The following is a 21,956-nucleotide window of genomic DNA, read 5'->3' as shown; positions in this document are numbered from 1 at the left end:
GGTCTCAGCATGGGATTTTAGGTACAGGTGTGCAGCTGGGATTTTAAAAACACCCACATTCATATATTGAATAATTGTGAAATCCCTACCTATACATATATTTCACAGCGAAATCATAACCCATTCATATATTTATGACCACAGGCACTTGTTTCTGTCAATATGGGGATTTACTATCCATACCAGTACAAAAAAAAAACTTTTTGTACTGGTATGGATAGTAAACCCCATATTGACAGAAACAAGTGCCTGTGGGCACATGTGTATATGTAACGATTTATTTCTTCCTCTGGGTTATTTTATCCTGAGGATAATTTGTCCCGGTAATTTTTTTCCAAGCATGGTATTTCACAGGTTGATTTTTTCCAGAGGAGTGAAAATCTATCTGTGTTATGCGGATAGTATGTACCGGTACATATTTGCCGTACTATATTTCACAGAACCGTGTGAAATAGAGTACCATTAACTACTATGTACGTCACTCATAATCAATATATACCCGTCTATAATTATAAAATGTTTCACTTAGGTAGAACATATTTGCATAATTTATCAAAGGGAGGTAATTATGAGGAATTTATATTCTAAAGATATTAATATAATATGATCTATTTCATAGTGAAATTTTTCCTTGAATCTTATTTTTTATATTTCCATTTATTTAAAAAGATGACTTACAACTTGATTTAATAAGACAGATAACATTTCACAGGTAAATACTATCCAGCTTTTAAACATGCTTTTGTTCCAATATATCATTATGCTATGACATATCTGATTTCCATATAATTAACAACTATAATTTTGTCAGTCCCCAGACAAAACTATTTATATAGTTAAAAATATCATCATACTCAAATTCTTCTATTACTGTAAACAGAAGTAATGCAACTATATTTCTACCTTACTTATAAATTGTTTATATTTGTACTGAGTTCTGAAAACAACTCACTTTTACATATATGATCATATATTTCACTAACCTTATTGAAATTACTCCTGGTTTTCTTCCTTATGTTTCATGATAATTTTCTTTTTAAAAGGATGATATTGACTTGAATATTTCAGGAATGTTTTTCAATGATAATTTGTGAAATTATCATTTCCATTAGGGAGCTACCATTTGATTTTTATGGGGGGGCTAGGATGAAATTTGAAAAAAAAAGGCAGGACAGGATTTTGAGTAAAAAAAAAAGGCAGGATGAGTAACTTGGCAAAAAAAAAAAGGCAGGATGACAATTGTTGTAAAAAAAGTCAGGATAATGTCGCAGGAAAAATGGGACACCATATAAAATCGACTTGGGATGAGGGATAAATCACCATAAACCCATAAACTTGTCGTTGTAATGCGTGTGGGCCATTTCTGCATTTAATGAGTCGTCCAATATATAAATACTTTATTATATATAAATCTGCAAGTATACAAATTGTAAACCAAGTTTACAATTATGTTCCAATAAATATGAACAATATATATACTGAAATATTTGCATGCAACGGAGCTTTATTCTGACCTTAACTTATATACCAAAATGCGGCTTTCAAGCCATACTGAATTCTATATATGAAATACTAAAATAACTTTACTTTAATTGAAACATTTTAAACATTGCTAAAAGAATAAATAAATTTACAAGTACCTGCAGCGTAGACATTAGTCTGCCGCCTCCCTGATTGTAATAATGACCAGTGACTAACTATAAAAGTGAAATTGTATTAATATATATATGGTTAGTATTGCCGCGCTTTGAGCTCATGCATAACTCATGCTATTTAAATATAAATATATATCATTTAAATAATAATAGGAACCGCTTTAACTTTCTATTGTACTAATTTAAATATTGAGTACGTAAAGCAAAGCATAGCGTATAAAGCTATAGTCTATTTCAAAATATGCAGCGCAAAACTATTGTCGTCAATCGTCAAGAAACATGATGATATGAAAGATGAATATGATATGAATGGAAAACATATAACACGGAAAACACAATTAATATGAAATGCATAATCATGAACCAAAATGGATAAATATATCCGGTGACAATAAGCTAAGAAAAAAAAAAGGCAGGACCGAATAGACTGAAAAATAAAAAGGCAGGACAGAAATTACAAATAAAAAAAAAAGGCAGGACACAATTTTTCATCCTAGCCCCCCCATAAAAATCAAATGGTAGCTCCCTTATATATACATTTTTTTTTAACTATTTCGCTTTAATTCAAATACACTAAATATTATCATTTCATAGGTTTTTTTTAAAGGATAAGTTTTTTCTAATAACTATTCAATAAGTTAACTACCCAGATAGAATTTCACGACAAAGGAAAAAATATCCCAGGGAAATATTTTCCTCCGGATAAAAAATAACAACAACTACTGTGACATTTTAACCTCCGGATCAAATGTCACCCGGATATAATTTTGCTTTACATATATACCTTTATATAGGAAGAAACCCCCCTGTGTTTTTTACATGTTAAATGTGCTACATTTTCTGATTGACTCCGTATTTTCTAGCTAAACCCGCCATAGGTACTAACACTTTTCTACACGAAGTTTTTGACACAATTTTACCAAAAAAATGAGACGAAAGACATATGATTTTTATGTGATTTCATGATAGTATGTAAACAGTTGCAGCAAAGGTACCACTCCAATGGAATTTATAATGGATTAGTATATTAGTTCATTATGAAATAGTGTCCTTGTCCATAAAATTTTGTCACCTCCTTCTGGACAATATTTCACTTAAGTCCGAGATTACTCTGACGTCCGACGGTTGTTTAGCCAGACAAGCTAAACACCCGTCGGACGTCAGAGTAATCTCTGACTATATTTCACTATGTTCATAACAATACTTCACCATGAAATACTGGCTTTGAAAATATTTTTTAATCGAACAATTACACAATTAGAAATTACTATTATAGTACACAAGCATGCAGCATGCATATTTTTATATATGTAGCTGAAATGGTTTTGTATGGTAAGGAATTTATAGTAAATATTACTATTAATAGTGAGTTTCAAATTTGCATAGATACATTACAAATGGTAGATTAAAGAATTGTTTAACCTATATAAGAAATGTACTGACAATCACTTATTTTGTAAAAATATATAATACACAGGCACATGTCGCATGAAAAAATATCCTACATTGTATATCATCTCTTACATGAATATATGTTGATAACCTCCCCTTCAGGAGACAAAATTCCATGACAATCTGTCTATGAAATATTGTCTCAATACTCACAAAATATAACCAAAATATAACCTTCCTTTAACAGGACAAAATTTCATATTGTTCATCTGTGAAATATTGTCTCAAGTCACACAAAATATAACCTCCCTCTAACAAGACAAAATTCCATAGTATACATCTGTGAAATATTGTCTCAATTCACACAAAATATAACCTCCCTCTAACAAGACAAAATTCCATAGTATTCATCTGTGAAATATTGTCTATATACAGACAAAATTTCACTATGAAAATTTGTCCTTCTCTGGACATTTTTCCATGCATAGACGAGGACAATATTTCATGATACATACATTTTTGTAGTTATGAAATATTGTCTTGTGGTACAATATTTCATAGGCCAATATTTTGCTTTACAAAGGGTCTGTACATCATTTGTAAATGTTAAAAAAAATGTATTTTGCCTCTTTGCAAGGCTAGATTTCTGTCCCTATCCAATAATATCCCTTTTTTTCCTGTGGCAGTGTTTATTATCCCACCCTACAATCTAATTGACCTCTTTCACAAGAAGTAGGCTCTACCTATTTTATTTATTTTTAATTTGTTTATGTCTCCTGAACATTCATAAAATGTTTGCCACAAATGTAACAAACAATCAATCAATCCTGTGATATACATGTATGTACATGTAGATATTTATGATATCATAGAAAAATCTTCAAAATGATTATAGCGTCATGGGAATTATTATAGCATCACGGTGAAAAAATATAGCGTCACGGTACGGCAACGCTAAAACGGTTTGGGGAGAACACTGATTTATGCCAGATATATTTTTTTCAACAGATATGAGAGATGATGTACATGTATAATGGACTGAAATCAGCATTTGCAGAAATGTTCCCACGTCCTGTACAAGAAATGTCATGTAAGGGTGATATGTTTTACGAAATACCTCAACAAGAAAATAAAGGAAAACAAGGAAAACACATCAAAAACTATGGTAAGTAATAAGTTAGACCTTGATTTTCAGTGGTTGGGCAGTTCTGAGTGCTTAAGTGCCAGTCTGCCTAAGAATCAGGCAGTGATGAAAACATGACCCAAAAAACCCACCCAATTTGACATTGATTTCAGTTCATAATACGTAGTTATGCACAAAAATAACATTCATTTCTGTTTTCTGTTCTGGTAATAGAAGATACAATTTGGTTGAAATGCACTAGAAATTAACAAATAAGGGGAGATAACTCTGTAATTTGCTATCATTCTAACCAATATTCTAACGGAGTTATTTGATATTACCAGACACACACAAACGAAAGACTAATAATTTTTAACTCAGGATGATAGTTAGTATTAAATAGAATGATTAGCTCGGTGGTTTTTTTCTGATCATGTTTTGATTTTTACCTAAATTGCCTGATTCTTACAAAGACTGGCACTTAATCATGTTAATTCAAACTCAAATATTTATTGCCATATAAACTTTAAACATTAAGTTTGTGACATACAAAAGAAGTAAACATATGATATATATAAATGATTTCAAATTGAAAAGACAGGTTTTCACAAATTTGAGATTAAATGACAAACGTTTTCAATGAGACCTTCAAAATTAACAATCATCATGTATACCCCATACTGCATCTGTAAGCTATGAAAGACCATGAATGACAATTGCAAATCATTATTTGGACAAAAAAGCTTATCTTCTTTTCACATATTTCAGAGTAAACTGTAACAGAAATTAAACAGATTGAAATCATCATCCTAAAAGACACTTTGAAGTATTTTAGTACAAAATTGACTGCAAATTAATCTGTAAAACTCAGAGAAATTACACAAAACCAAAGGACATTTACACTGTATACAGTGCAGGAAATATATAGTAAAAAATATATAGTAAAAATACTGTTTCAAAGTCACAGCCTTCAATTTTTAGCAAATAAGTAGTAATTTACCTTCATTTGTCTTAAAGGTAGTTTTTGGGTTGTAAATGTCAAGTCATAAGGCAGCAACCATTTGATTTTCTGGGGGGGGGGGGGGGGGGGGGGGACGGCTATGGATTTTTTTGGAAAAAACGTTTGTTTCCAGTCTTTGACCGGTCTGAGAAAAAAAAATTGTTATCGACTTGTCGCAAAAAAAAATTGGTGAAAAACAAGGTTTGTCCAGAAAAAAAATCTATAGCCCCCCCCCCCCCCCCCCCCCCCCCCCCTAAAAATCAAATGGTTGCTGCCTTAAACATATTATACTGGAACCTAATATCAAGCACCTCAAAAGATAAACAAACTTTAGACAGTAAATATTTATAAGGGGGTTATATATAATGATTTCAGAAATAGCATTGTATCTGATTTTTATTAAGCGTCATGTCCTATGGTGTTTATTTTAGCTCCAAATCCAAAAGAAGAAATAGACGATGGAAATGCAAACAATGACAAGTCACCAAGTGACCCAGACGATATTTCATCTTTTGTAACAATTACAGAAAATTCTACAACTACAACTGTTACTATCATACAAAATGACTCCATGGAAATAGTCAGGAACATTATAAAAGAAAATTTAACTTTTGTCAAACACAATGTAAGAAGTGACAGATACAAATCTAAAGATAGAACTGTTACTGTTCTTTGGTATAAAACTGACAAGTTGGTTGTCAGTGGAAATAAAGGAGATCGTTCAAGATGGCTACAATGTATAGTAAGCAGCCAAAAACAGATGGAAAATAATCAAGGTAGTGTGTATAATAGGATAATTTTCAATGTGTTAACTTTATATAACGAATGCTCAATTTCAATGAAATGAAACATTGTATTTTTTAACAATTGTTTTCAGCTTTTTAAGATGCTTTCATGAGTTTAATGATAAACATAATAAGTTTCTTTTACAGTAACTTTTGCTGTATTTTTATGTAAAAGATATAGGAATATATTTATGACATGACAATTGTGAAACCTCAAATGAAAGTAGTTTCCAGTATTTTTGGGGATAATATCCCCAAAAATACTGTAAATCATAAAGATGGCATGAAATGCAATCATAACCCTATGGTACTGACAAGATATTCAAATATTCCAACCTGTTTCGAGCCAAGTACAAATAACAGATTTATATTTCGAGACTATGTATGGTTATTCGTTATATACTGCAACTTTTATAACTGTTCAAAATGAAGTATTTGGGGTAAAAACTATCAATGTTAAATTGCCGCCAACCTGTATGTTTTATTGACGTCATAAATAAAACTCGACGGAAACACATTGTCAACGTCATAAACAAGGTGATATACCGTCAGTGGCTGTATATCACATATGAATATACAGTCAATGCAATTTGACCAATTTGACAGCTCAAATAGCACAGCTGCAGTATATCACTATCTTTGAAATATGACGGTATAGTGCATTGATTAACAGTAATGGGGGGGAGGGGCTGGAGGGGTCCTGATCCCGAAATCCCAGGCTTAAAAATATGACATTGATATTGGGTTGAAAAGGTTTTAGGGGATGTTAATGATTTCAAAAATAGCATAATATTTGTTTTGATTGAGTGTTGCTCACTGATGTTAATTTCAGGTCCAAATCAAAATGAAGAAATTGATGGTGGAAATCAAAACAATAGCAAGTCACCAAGTCAACCAGAGGATATTTCATCTTTTGTAACAATTACAGAAAATTCAGAAGAAATAGACGATGGAATTGCAAACAGTAACAAGTCACCAAGTGAACCAGAAGATATTTCATTCTTTGTAACAATTACAGAAAATTCTAATTCTACAACTGTTACTATCATACAAAATGACTCAACGGAAATAGTTAGGGACGTTATAAAAGAAAATTTAACTTTTGTCAAACATAATGTAAAAAGTGACAGTTACAAATCTAAAGATAGATCTGTTACTGTTCTTTGGTATAAAACTGACAAGTTGGTTGTCATGAGTGGAAATGAAGAAGATCGTTCAAGATGGCTACGATGTATAGTAAGCAGCCTTAAACAATTGGGAAATAATCAAGGTATGTTGTGTGTAATTTATATGATCAATGATCAATGATCAAACTCATAGATGTCAAGGTATTGTAACATTTGTTCTCAGCTTTTTTTTATGAGTTTATTGACCCCTTCTGTAGCTATGTGAATTACGAAATTTTCAAACTGCATAGTATCAAAACAGCAAAGATAATGAATAGTAGAGATAGGCCAATTTGTACATATGCCGTAACCAAGGGGAAACATCCTGCAAAGCTTTACTTTTTATTGTTTCTTTGCATTTAATAGCAAAATGGGATTTTGTGGAAAATAAATCCAAGATTTTTGTAGAAAATCCACAGCCTTTCTCCTTTAACTCTCATATTTGACAATTCGGTGTTTGATAAATGGAGGGCTATTGCATGCAGTGCTAGTAATGATTTCCTTAAAGCAAGTTTATAAATTTAGATATTATTTGAAGCAAATATAAATATAGACCAATTCAAGTACACCTTCTAGGGTGCGCTCAACTTAAGTGACTCAGAACGAGTTTTTTTGGGAATTTAAAGATATAAAGGACATTTTGTAAAAAATAAACACTAGCACATCATAGAAAAACAATTGAGTTATCCATGTTTAAAATTTATGTATTAAAGGCTATGAATTTTCTATAAAAATCTTGGTTTATTTGTCTCAAAGTACTCTTTTTATATTAAATGCAATGAAACAGTAAATAATAATGCTTTGCATCAAGTTTCCCCTTGGTATATGTACTTAATGGTCTATCTCTGTTATTCATTATATCTGTAGTTTTGATACAATTGAAGTTTAAAAAGTTTGTACAAAAATGGCTACAGAAAGGGTCATAAACCTTTAAAAGATGTAAATCATTAAAAGAAGGTGAAAAAAGAAGATTCAACACTGTTGCTGTAAGTTTAAAGGATCTTGGGAAAACCCATCAAATAGGACAGATCAAGAATATTAAAATAGTTTTAATATTAGGCCATGGAAAAATAAATGATGGTTTAACCTTACCCGACCGAGTCATCTGTTTACCGCTGGGTCATTTAATTTAATTTTTTTTTATTTATTTTTTTACAGACACCTAAAAGTGTGGAAATATGCAAGATTATAGTTCTGCTATAGAAACAAAACATATAGATATAAAATTATGCATGGTTACAAAAAAAAAAAAAAAAAAAAGCCTGCCTGTCAGGTCTATAAAATGTTCCCATTTTAGGGGAAACCAACAATAAATTGTCCATGGCCTTAGTTTATTTTAAAGTATTTGATTTAAATTTTTAAAAATGAAGTATTATAATGTTTTGCCCAAAATTTTGACTCACCATATTTAAATAACATAATATCCTTTTAGTTACTTACTCCATACCTGATAACATAGAAGAAAGAGAGTCATTGGAAAGATTACTTCGTCATTGTTCAGAACATAATTTGGAAATTAGAGGAAATCCCAGAAAAGATGGAAACTGTTTTTTTGCTGCTGTCACTAGTCAGATTGAGAGACTTAATCTCCAACAACATTTTAAACTTGATAGCATTGATCCACAGTACCTAAGACAGAAAGTCACAGACTTTATAAGAAACAACAGAATCATCCTGGTAAATGAATTCATACCTGCCAACTTTTCAAAATGCCCATCGGGGTTTTGCGTGCAAGATGGCTGTCATAGTCCTAAAAAACCTTCAAGGGGGCCTTCAAATACATTTTTATGGTGTTTTTTGGCTTCTTCATACTTTTATAAGCTATAAGTCATTGTAAAATTAATTGTTTTGTTAAAAAAAGTGGACGAAATTGTTCTTTCAAAATTTCAATTTGGGGGCCTTCATGGGGGAAATCCCCAGCAAATAGTGACAGTTGGCAGGTACCGTATGTGTATGTAGAAATGAACAGAAGTTGGGTTTAGTAATCATTCACTGACTCTTCTTAAATATAGATATGAGTAGATGTTGTATGAGTAGTTATTGAGTATCAATGAAATGAATGAGACAACTCTATCCAAGTCACAATTTGTAGAAGTAAACTATTATAGGTCAAGGTACGGTGAGGAAAACTAAAAAATAATGATTTTAAAATTCCTATGGTGATATGCATTGATATGGGAGATAACTCTGCAAAAAAGACACAAATATCAATACTAATTAATACAAAATTATAACTTTACCGCTTCTATTCGACAGAATGTATTGATTCTTGATATTTTAGCCGTCTTTTGAGTATAACAAACAACTCTAAAAGTGTTTTCACTGTTATTACAAATGTATTGATTTTGATAGGCGGTTTTACTTATGTATTGTTTTCATATCTTTTATCAGGCTACAACCTAGATTTCATAATTCATAGTTTGACAATTTGTTAGATTTTTCAGCATGTCAAGGTAAAGAATCTCAAGTTGAATAAAACTAATTAAGCATATATTCTTCTTTTTTTGGTTTAAAGTTTCTTTTAACAAGATAGATGCTGTACAAATAATACTTTACAGCTATATAAACAATTCCAAACATTCACCTTATTTTTTCAAAATGGTCACAAAGCCATAGATTTGCAATTTCTTTAATGAAAAATGTGCAAAAAAATAAAAATATCAATAGCACTTCAGTATTGTCATGTTTGTACATTTCATGAGCAGAAGATTATATTATGTATTCAAACATGAACTTATAACAGTGGCGGATCCAGGGGGAGAGTTCTGGGGGTTGGAACCCACCCTTTTTTTGGACGATCAATGCATTTGAATGGGGACATATAGTTGGACCCCCCCTTTTAAAATGGCTAGATCCGCCCCTGTATAACCCATCAAAGTATCATATTTTACATGAATTTTAAGAAAATCAACCAAAAACTTGACAAAAAAGGGGCTGATTTTTGCAGAGTTCTCTTCCTTCCCAATGTTAATTTCCATATAAGAAATTAAAAATGCAAAATTTGAGTTTACCTCAATTTAGATTTTATTGGACTTTTTTCGGGGCTTAATGCTATATAGATTAGAAGTAAAACATTTTCTGTTGAAAATTGTTTGAGGTTCAAACTTGGTTTGATTTGACTACTATGTAATTATAAGTACGGGTATTAGTTTAAGCTTCTTTAAATATTTCAAAGATAAAATCTAGACCAATCTTTAAATATGAAAAAAAAAGAATTGTAGAATGACTTTGATTTTAACTAGAGACCAATTGAAACAGAAATTAACATCTATAGTTCACTGTACAGCCTTCAACAATGAGTAAACGTTTTCTAAAAACCAATAACACATAGTCAGCTATAAAAGGACTCGAAATGACAAATGTAAAACAATTCAAACGAGAAAACTAACAGCCTGATTTATGTACAGAGTAATGAATAAAAAACAAATATGATTTAAAGCGTTTTTGGTAAAGGATACATGTACCTATAGAAAATTAAATACAATACATGTACATGTATATTCATTTTACAGTGTAACCCTGATTGTGTAAGTTAACTATTCTAAAAACAATGAGACCAGAATTCTGCTAGAAAACAGATGAATAAACAAAGAAAAACAACAGAAAATAACAAATGGAAAAGAAAGACTTATAGTTAAACTTGGTACAGGTTAAAAATTGGGTTGAGTTTTGGGTGGCACAGACCTCTGCCTTTAATATGCCATATATGTTGTAGAAGTAATACATTGAAGAGACTTTTCTGTAGATTAGGAATTAATAAGAAGGAACATTAATATAATTGGGTCATGTAACATTAATGATATGACACTACTTGAATATAAACACTTTTTTATGCCACCTCTGTAGCAGAGGGGGCATTATTATTAAGCATGATAATTTTTACCCTTGTCTGTCAGTACATCCATCCATAGGTCCCAAAATTGGTTTCTGTTCTCTAACTTAAAAATTTCTCAACCAAACGTTATGAAACTTATCTATATGCAACGTTTATTACCACAAAAAAACAGATGTTGATTGAATTTTAGTGGTGAAACTCAAACTTTTCTAAAGCTTTATGCCCCTTTACAAAAGGAAACATTGCTGAATTGTTCATTTCAATTTTCTAACTTAAGTTTGCCCCAACCAGATATTACAAATCTCATACAAAATGCTTACTGCTTTATACACAAAAGAAGTTTAAATTATTCATTTTAATATAATTTAATTTTGGATGTTACTGAACGCGTCTTCTGATTGGCTGATGTTATTTTGTTATCAGCCCATAGACATAATTTAGTCATGTGATTGTGACGTCATTAACGTTTTTTCATCGTTTCATACGGTTTAAAATGGATTTTAGAATTAAATTATAATTGAAATGACTGTAATATTTTTTCTGTCTATTCAAAATAACATAATGGTGCATTCCTTAAATTATGTTACTTTATTTGAAGGAGACTGATGTGAAAATTAAGGATATTGTTGGTGACATTGACAAATACTGTGATGTAATGGAAAAAGATGGACAATGGGCCGACCATGTTGTTGTAGATGCTATGGCTAGAATGTTAAGACATGATATCAAAATATTACAAAGTACTCCAAGTTCTGATGATATAAAAGACAGATTTTCATTGATAAAGGGTAGTGAGCAGACTAGCCAGGATCCATTGGTTCTTGGTCATATTTTTGAGTGCCATTATGTGTCTTTACAGATAAGAGGTATTGATATAAATATAAAAAAGAAGATGTGGTATGATTGCCAATGAGACAACTATCCACAAAAGACCAAAATTACTCAAACATTTTAAAACAACTTAAAATTGGTTTTTATCTTTAAACATTTTGTGCCCCCGCTGTAGCTGGCACTAAGTTTTACCCTTGTCCGTCTGTACATCTCATAGTTGATTTCCTTTCTCCAATTTTAGACTAGTTTGCCGTAACCAAATGTTATGAAACCTATACACAATGGGTATTACAATAAAGAATAGTTTGAATTTTATACCCATTGTTTTGAATTTTGGTGGTGTCACTGTAACAATTCTGGAGTATTGCTCCTTTATAAATGGAAAAATTGATGATATTTTCTTTTCTGTTCCCTAACTTTATTTTATGAAACTCTAACACAATATTTATTACCACAAACTCTTGATTTATAGTAAAAATTTGGTAAGCATCACTTTTACAGTTCTTAAGTTATGTCCCTTTATAACTTTATATAATATACAAGTGGGTGCATGATATCTGTGTCCCATGGACACAGTCCTCACAAAAAATGTAATTGTACCAGGTGTATTTGATAAACATATAAGCTATTTAACAGTAAAAAAATTGTACCAGTTTACAGGTATCAAAGAATTAAAAAAAAAATCACAAAAAGATGTATCATTATGCCCCACCTACGATAGTAGAGGGGCATTATGTTTTCTGGTCTGTGGCTCCGTTCGTCCGTTCGTTAGTTCGTCAGCAGGTTAAAGTTTTTGGTCGAGGTAGTTTTTGATGAAGCTGAAGTCCAATCAACTAGAAACTTAGTACACTTGTTGTTTATGATATGATCTTTCTAATTTTAAAGCCAAATTAGACTTTTGACCCCAATTTCATGGTCAACTGAACATAGAAAATGAAAATGGGAGTTTAGGTTAAAGTTTTTGGTCAAGGTAGTTTTTGATGAAGCTGAAGTCCAATCAACTTGAAACTTAGTACACTTGCTGCTTATGATATGATCTTTTTAATTTTAAAGCCAAATTAGACTTTTGACCCAATTTTACGGTCCATGAAACATGGAAAATGATAGTGCCAGTGGGGCATCCGTGTACTTTGGACACATTCTTGTTTGTTCTATGTTTTTTGGTCAAATAGAAAATCAATGAATGATTTTTATGTTTCAATTACATTTACAGGAGAGTTTGGGGATAATCATCAGGAGTTCCAGGAATCTGAACCAACTAACTACCTCCATGGAAGGTAAGTTGTATGTAAAGTACAATGAAAACATTGTGTTTTTTATCAAAGAAAACAATTAGATATACTTCTTGGACTTGGGATACTTCGTTAACTAATTTGAAGTATCACAGATTACCTCATATATTTTTCATTTGTTGTTCATGACTTTGCCACAATCTCCTTCATTTCCATGATTACAATATTGTGGAATGAGAATTGTCGAAAAAATAGCCACACAAATGGTTGACTTAGAGGATACATACATCAGTCTTTATGCTTAACCACAGGTATTCAATGTACGTTTTGGCAAGAAAGTTTATTGACAGGTTGTAGGTATCCCCATGGGCACTGATTGTGCCCCTTTAATAGCAGACTTGTTCGTTTCAATTCTCTTACTTAAGTTTGCCCCAACCAGATGTTACAAAACTCATACACAATGCTTACTGCTTTATACACAAAGGGAGTTTATATTATTCATTTTAATGTAACTTTAATGGAAGATGACTGATGTGAAAATTAAGGATATTGTTGGTGACATTGACAAATACTGTGATGTAATGGAAAAAGACATCAGTCTTTATGCTTAACCACAGGTATTCAACATACGTTTCGGCAACAAAGTTTATCGACTGGTTGTAGGTATCCCCATGGGCACTGATTGTGCCCCTTTAATAGCAGACTTGTTTTTGTACTGTTACGAATCACAGTTCATGACAAAACTCAGCAAAGACCCGTTAAAATTGCATTTAATTGATAAATCAACAACACTTACCGTTATCTTGATGATATTTTTTTGTTAAATAATCAAGAATTTTCTCAATATACTTCTGAAATTTACCCTAAGGAACTTACTTTAAATAAATCTAATGTATTCAGTAATAACTGTCCTTTCTTGGATTTAGATATTTCAACGGAAAACTACACACTAAAATTTATGACAAAAGAGACTATTTTTCGTTCCATATTGTTAATTTTCCATTTTTAGATGGTGATGTTCCTTTGGCACCATCTTACAGTGTTTATATTTCACAACTTGTTTGCTATGCCCCTGTCTGTTGTAACATTTTTGCTTTTAACGAACACAACCTATGTATTACTGGTAAATTATTAAACCAGGGATATCGTTACCATAAATTACTTAAAACCTTTACTAAATTTTTCCATATACATAAAGATTTGGTTTTGAAGTTTGGTTGTACCTGTAGAAAACTTATTTCAAACGGGATGGCACATCCTCATTTTTACGGAAATGTTGTTAACCGTGCCTGGAAATTTAGAAATTATCCTGGTAAACTTATCGCTCCTTTAAATAAACTTATTCTAAAAGGTTACCTATTCAACACTGTAATAAGATCATTGAATATTGTTTTTAGTGGTATAAATATTGATTTTGTTATCAGTTTATCAAAAGCTAACTAAATATTACTAGTATGTTATATGCATATATACATTTTCATGGATCTACAATCTGTCGATACCTGTAACTTGGCATTGTACAAGTTCATGTTTTTCTCTGGCTGTTTATGACGTCTTTACACTAAATCCATTGTATGTTGGATAAGTACGGATTGGTTGTTTAGTCTTAGAGGCATGATTCTTTTATTAGTTGTTAGTGGCTTTGAACTAGCTGTCAGATAACTGTGAGTACTCTCAGATCTGTTAATTGTGTCTTTTTGTGTCGGGATGTATAAATACCCGGCCACGTCCACTTGTATTTTTAGCTCACCTGGCCCAAAGTGCCAAGTGAGCTTTTCCCATCACTTTGCGTCCGGCGTCATCGTTAACTTTTACAAAAATCTTCTCCTCTAAAACTACTGGGCCAAATTAAACCAAACTTGGCCACAATCATCATTGGGATATCTTGTTTAAAAATTGTGTCCGGTGACTTGGTCAACTATTCAAGATGGTCACCACGTCTAAAAATAGAACATAGGGGTAAAATGCAGTTTATGGCTTATAACTCAAAAACTAAAGCATCAAGAGCAAATCTGAGAAGGGTAAAATTATTTATCAGGTCAAGATCTATCTGCCCTGAAAATTTCAGATGAATCGAAACAAACCGTTGTTGGGTTGCTGCCCCTGAATTGGTAATTTTAAAGAAATTTTGCTGTTTTTGGTTATTATCTTGAATAATATTATAGATAGAGATAAACAGTAAACAGCAATAATGTTCAGCAAAGTAAGATTTACATATAAGTCAACACGACCGATTTGGTCAGTTGACCCCTATAGAAGTAATTGCCCTTTATAGTCAATTTTCAACATTTTTTATAATTTTTTGTAGATTTTTCGAAAATATTTTCCACCGTAATTACTGGGCCAAGTTCATTATGTAAAGAGATGTGTAGCATCAAGAATTTCAGTAAAGTAAGATCTACAAACACATCACCATCATCAAAACACTATTTTGTTATGAATTTATCTGTGTCCATTATTTAATATGCACATAGACCAAGGTGAGCGACACAGGCTCTTGAGAGCCTCTAGTTTGTCTATCTGATGAGTTAAGCCTTTTTCAACTGATTTTTATAGTTCGTTCTTATGTTGTACTCTCATACCACTGTCCCAGTTTAGGGGAGGGTTGGGATCCCGCTAACATGTTTAACCCCGCCACATTATTTATGTATGTTCCTGTCCCAAGTCAGGAGCCTGTTATTCAGTGGTTGTCCTTAGTTTATGTGTTACATATTTGTTTTTCGTTAATTTTTTTACATAAATAAGGCCGTTAGTTTTCTCGTTTGAATTGTTTTACATTGTCTTATTGGAGCCTTTTATAGCTGACTTTGCGGTATGGGCTTTGCTCATTGTTGAAGGATGTACGGTGACCTATAGTTGTAAATGTTTGTGTCATTTTGGTCTTTTGTGGATAGTTGTCTCATTGGCAATCATACCACATCTTCTTTTTTATATCACCTGTCCAGGCTAGTAAAATTGATGTCGGGCTTGTAAAAATCAGGTCTTCAGGCCAATAGAGTTTATCCAAAATGTATGTAAGGTTGAGCTTTGGGCCTGTGGATTCAAAACATTATCCTGAAGACTAATTTTCATTCAATAGCAGCAGAGATCAGATCTTAATACATAGGTTCAAAAGCATTCTGTCCTAATTTTTTATTCAATATTCTTTTTGTTGGCTTTTAATTGGTTTTTGGATAAAAATTGCATAAAATGCAATCAAAACCCCATGTTACTGACTCTAAATCTTCCAAAGCTTATCACTGCCTTTTTAAAACACAAAATATAGTGCATTGATCATAACATTCTATACATCCTTTATTCATGAATATTTCCAAAAAATTATCAATGTAATATATGCTCAGATATTCAAGTCACAAAACAATGTTGCCCCTATCAAAAAAAAATACATGAGTTTTACAAGGTGCAGGTATCTAATATGTGTTCTGAAAAATATAAATGATGTCATTGTTAAAGTCATCTTTGAAATTATCTCCCTTTGTCCAGAATTGTAGTTGAATTAACAACCAATGCTTTATTGACAATGCAATATTTAATTTTAATTCCAACTGATAAATTAACACAATAGTAACTCTTCTGTGCCTACAAGCACTTTGATTTTTTTATTTTGATTGTGGTGTAACAATGTTGTATTGTTTCAAGTTTTTTTGTTTTTTTTTACTCCAGATTGTTTTATTTTCCCTTTAGATTCGTCTGCTTCTGTTTTGCACACTGTCAATTTTTGTTTGGTAGTTCATATACATGTATTGTTTTTGTAAAAAAAGAGCTTATTTATGTAATCTGTTCATACTTTGAACTTACTGTTATAAAACTTTTATAATCTTTTAAAATTGAATTACGTTCATGCAAATGTCTAATTTCTTATCTGTGTTTTGCTATGCTGTAAGTCTTTTTCAGTTATATTTCTGCTCTTGAACTTTTGAAGAAGGTTTTTGATTTCCAAAAAAAATGGACTCGAGCATCACTAAACATACGAAAAAGAGGAATCACATGCCCTTACTAGGAGATTAATCTATACCTACAATGATAATCAAAACGATTTTTAACACAATAATTATCCTTAACCAGATACTATGCTAATTGTTACAGGTCTTCAAAAGCAAAGACAAGTAAAGAACAGATAGAAGTGAAAGGTAATATTTCCTTTGGTCATGTTTAAAATTAGTATTGTCATATTATTGGCATGGATTGACAAAGTCCTTAACTGGATAATAGGATGTTGGTGTTATCAATTAATGTTAACAGCAGAACAAGATCTACAATTATAGCATGTATAAAGTCAACATACTGTAATTTCAGAAATTATTGTGGGCATTCATTATTATGATTTTGTCATTTATGTCAACAATTTATGCAATTTTTGGTTTGTGATTGAGGAAAATCCTGTTTAAATGATATACCAAATTTGAAAATGAGAGTTTTAATTATTGAGATATATGATGCAATAATTTCTGAATTTACAGTAGATGAAAGTATCAGTCAACACCTTATAAAACTTTATATTTATTTTTGTATCTTTTTGCATAAACTATTTAGTAGAAATAATCAAAATGATCAGCCAAACAAAATCTGTTATTTCAAACCAAATGACACTTTCCATAGACACATCTCCTATTGGTCAATTTATTCAAATTTTTTGTCAGTTCTATTGTCCTATTGGTTATTGTTCTCTGTGTAGTTTATTGTTTTTGTAGTTATAGAACACATTTAAGAAAGTCTTATTTCAAACTTCATCATTTCCCAGTTTCCATTTTTCAAACATAAAAAAAAGTTAAATCACTGGCAGATCCAGAAATTTTCCTAGGGGGCCACTGACTGCCTGCTCTAGCCATGCTTCAATGATTCCCTAAATAATCAATCAAATGTTCTCCATAAGTGGGAAGGTAGCTATATATAGGCTCCTTGCCCACCATAAATCCTCCTTTGTTAGAATAGGATTTATGTTGAAATTTTTGTCAGAAATTTAAATTTTAGTATAAATGTTTGAATCACAGTTTACTTTTAACAGATCGTTAATTTTACTCTAATTTTTGTTTCATTTATTTTTTACAGGAAATAGAAAAGCCGACTTTTTTAAAGAAGATACACCTCATGGTTTCATCAAAAGATGCATATATAAGAAATACCTACAACAGTTTATTGCTGAAACACAAGATGCTGGTCTAGTTAGCCATGTGTATGATGTATTTGCTGGTGAAGGGAATCGTTATTCAAACGACTGGTCTCCTGTTTACTCTAATGAGGGAAACTCTACAAATATAGAGTTGTATGGGTCACCAGTAATAGCATTGAGAGTTGCAATAGAATATTTTGTTTCTGCGAAACAATTATCAAATGTGTATAATCCATGTGTTGTTAGTGAAGATAATTTGGAACACACTTGTGAATTGCAGCATTATTCAATAAGGTTTTGCTTTGTAGAGAAAAACCAAAAAAGTTTCAAGATACTTGTCGATAATATTAAGCTGACATTTGTATTTTATAACATTGCTTTTAACATTGAAGAAGTAAAGAAAAGAAAAAATACCATCAAAGAAGTAGAAATTTCAAGTCGAAATGAAGATTTCCCGATCTTTATTTGTATCAAAAATGATGAATTTGAAAATTTAGATCCACCAGACCTAAAAGAAAGGGAATGCATGTCAACTTTCATAGATCCTTACGGATATTCACAAATACCTATGGAGAGGGTTGAAAAGTTCATAGGACCAAGGAAGTCAGCTTTTATTAATTTTATGTATAATTTTGTACATAGATTTAGAAAAACGAAAGTTGGAGAACCGCATGTTACTCGATTGTTTGACTTAAGTAAGGAATTACTCGAGGAACAAATTGATGGAGGAAAGAAATTAGTTGAAATTTACACAGAAAGGTTAAAAGTCAAATCTGAAACAGAGTTTGTCTTGAATTTTGAAGTTATTTCTAAAGTTAATCAAGTACTTTACTACTTAATCTTTGTAACCAATGATTACAGTAATTTAAAATGGATGAAAAAGTCGTTTGTCTTTGGTTCTCAATTTGATTACAAACTTGCGCTCTCAGATTTCCTGCTACAACGAAGAGGTCATGTGATGTATCTTCATGAAGACCAGGATGATCATAAAGCAGCAAGTGTTATATTTGAACATTTCTGTTCTCAGGCTAAAGTTCGAGTGGAAGAAATAGAAAAGTTTATATGGTGTAAAACTATTTTTGTATGGAGACAGACTCTTGTTGAGTTGATACAAAAGTCAAGGCGTCTTTTAAAGGTAGAGGATAGCACTGGTAATTCCATTAGCTGCAGTGAATTTCCTCATGGTGCTTTGTTGTCATTTAGATAGAAATGTGCAAAAGAAAGATAAAAGATCTGGATAGAAATGGTCAGTCAGATAAAATAACAATTTCTGTCACTGCAAGTAGTTCAACTCAGTGTTTAGCATGTACACCAAACTGTACTTTAATTACGCCTATTTTTAATTTTAATTTTTGCCAAATCACAAGTAAACATATGTAATCAGAAATTATCAATAAGTTGTACAGAATTGTAAATGAAAAATTAATTGGTGCAAATGAAAAATACAATATTTTCAAAATTGGTGCAATTTAAAAATACGAAATTTTCAAAATTGGTGCAAATGCCATACAACTATCCAACTACTTTTAGTTTTAATAAATGATTTAAAGGAGTATATATACATCTGTCTGACTCGGTTATACTTAACCACAATCTCATTTTCGAGTTTGAGTGCATGATTTTTCGTGATTGTATTTAGATTGTTTTCTACTCTGTTATGGATTAAATGTGTTTGTTGTATACAATCGTTGTTAAGTGTGCACCCAAAGTTTATTTTTAATTAAATATATTTTTTTAATCATGATAATGTTAAGTTTGGTGAAACCTGCAAAATGACCTTGATATCAAAGCCTTTCTATATGAATTCCAATCAATTATAATCAGTCAAGATGGGCAGCAATTCATTGTATCAGCTCTATGTATGTCATATAGAAATTCATTATGAAGTTAGCTGTCTTCTTTTACCATAAATATTCCTGATTTACAATTTTCATTGGTGCGTAGTACTATATTAAAAATACTACAATTATTATCTAGTTTTTATACGACCGCAAATTTTGAAAAAAATTTCGTCGTATATTGCTATCACGTTGGCGTCATCGTCTGCGTCGTCGTCGTCCAAATACTTTTGGTTTTCGCACTCTAACTTTAGTAAAAGTGAATAGAAATCTATGAAATTTTAACACAAGGTTTATGACCATAAAAGGAAGGTTGGTATTGATTTTGGGAGTTTTGGTCCCAACATTTTAGGAATTAGGGGCCAAAAAGGGCCCAAATAAACATTTTCTTGGTTTTCGCACTATAACTTTAGTTTAAGTTAATAGAAATCTATGAAATTTTGACACAAGGTTGATGACCACAAAAGAAAGGTTGGGATTGATTTCGGGAGTTTTGGTTTCAACAGTTTAGGAATTAGGGGCCAAAAAAGGGCCCAAATAAGCATTATTCTGGGTTTTCGCACAATAACTTTAGTTTAAGTAAATAGAAATCAATGAAATTTAAATATAATGTTTATGACCACAAAAGAAAGGTTGGTATTGATTTTGGGAGTTTAGGTCCCAACAGTTTAGGAATTAGGGGCCAAAAAGGGACCCAAATAAGCATTTTTCTTGGTTTTCGCACCATAACATTAGTATAAGTAAATAGAAATCTATGAAATTTAAACACAAGGTTAATGCTCTTCAACTTTGTATATGTTTTGGCTTTTTCACTATTTTGATCAGAGCGTCACTGATGAGTCTTATGTAGACGAAACGCGCGTCTGGCGTATGAAATTATAATCCTGGTACTTTTGATAACTATTAATGACCATAAAAGGAAAGTTGGTATTGATTTTGGGAGTTTTGTACCCAACAGTTTAGGAAAAAGGGGCCCAAAGGGTCCAAAATTAAACTTTGTTTGATTTCATCAAAATTGAATAATTGGGGTTCTTTGATATGCCGAATCTAACTGTGTATGTAGATTCTTAACTTTTGGTCCCGTTTTCGAATTGGTCTACATAAAGGTCCAAAGGGTCCAAAATTAAACTGAGTTTGATTTTAACAAAAATTGAATCCTTGGGGTTCTTTGATATGCTGAATCTAAAAATGAACTTAGATTTTTTATTATTGGCCCAGTTTTCAAGTTGGCCCAAATCAGGGTCCAAAATTAAACTTTTTTGATTTCATCAAAAATTGAATAAATGGGGTTCTTTGATATGCCAAATCTAACTGTGTATGTAGATTCTTCATTTTTGGTCCCGTTTTCAAATTGGCCTACATTAAGGTCCAAAGAGTCCAAAATTAAACTAAGTTTGATTTTAACAAAAATTAAATTCTTGGGCCTCTTTGATATGCTGAATCTAAACATGTACTTAGATTTTTGATTATGGGCCCAGTTTTCAAGTTGGTCCAAATCAGGATCTAAAATTATTATATTAAGTATTGTGGAATAGCAAGTCTTTTCAATTGCACAGTATTGTGCAATGGCAAGAAATATCTAATTTCACAATATTGTGAAATAGCAAATTTTTTTTTAATTAGAGTTATCTTTCTTTGTCCAAAATAGTAAGCAAGAAATATCTTATTGCAAGAATTTTTTTTTAATTGGAGTTATCTTTCTTTGTCCAGAATCAACTTAAATCTTTGTTATATACAATATACAATGTATATTCACTTTTTACTACCAACTGATAAATTTAAATAATCTTTACCATTCAGTGATAACAAGCAGTTTTTTTACATCTTAATATTTTATGATGTATTTAAATGAGTAGTTATTGTTGCAAACTCCATTAGAATATTTTTAATTGAGATTAGTTTTGGAATAAGGGAAAGGGGGATGTGATTAAAAAATTGGGTTCAATTTTTCTCATTTGAAATTTCATAAATAAAAAGAAAATTTCTTCA

The 21,956-nt window shown here is 31.3% G+C and overlaps 1 protein-coding gene across 1 annotated transcript; it reads left to right on the top strand.

Annotated features, from left to right (window-relative positions):
- Positions 1–2,531: 2,531 nt before the first annotated feature.
- Positions 2,532–19,633, top strand: LOC134692681 (uncharacterized). The gene is made up of 9 exons (XM_063553153.1): positions 2,532–2,646; positions 4,056–4,212; positions 5,602–5,946; positions 6,788–7,225; positions 8,554–8,798; positions 11,555–11,822; positions 13,001–13,064; positions 17,106–17,149; positions 18,069–19,633. Exons 2-9 carry the CDS (start codon positions 4,065–4,067, stop codon positions 19,334–19,336), a joined length of 2,820 nt encoding a protein of 939 aa, XP_063409223.1. The 5' UTR covers positions 2,532–2,646; positions 4,056–4,064; the 3' UTR covers positions 19,337–19,633.
- The last annotated feature ends 2,323 nt before the right edge of the window (positions 19,634–21,956 follow it).

The sequence above is a fragment of the Mytilus trossulus genome, chromosome 12 (assembly GCF_036588685.1).
Source record: "Mytilus trossulus isolate FHL-02 chromosome 12, PNRI_Mtr1.1.1.hap1, whole genome shotgun sequence".
NCBI classification, from domain to species: domain Eukaryota; kingdom Metazoa; phylum Mollusca; class Bivalvia; order Mytilida; family Mytilidae; genus Mytilus; species Mytilus trossulus.
Note: the sequence above shows the minus strand (reverse complement) of the source record. Positions and strands in the feature narration are given on the sequence as shown.

Excerpts from the sequence above, each read along its gene's own strand:
- LOC134692681 (XM_063553153.1), top strand. The coding sequence starts at position 4,065 with ATGATGTACATGTATAATGGACTGAAATCAGCATTTGCAGAAATGTTC. Across the intron at positions 8,799-11,554 it reads GAAACAACAGAATCATCCTG|GAGACTGATGTGAAAATTAA; the intron begins GTAAATGAATTC and ends CTTTATTTGAAG. Across the intron at positions 17,150-18,068 it reads AGAACAGATAGAAGTGAAAG|GAAATAGAAAAGCCGACTTT; the intron begins GTAATATTTCCT and ends TATTTTTTACAG.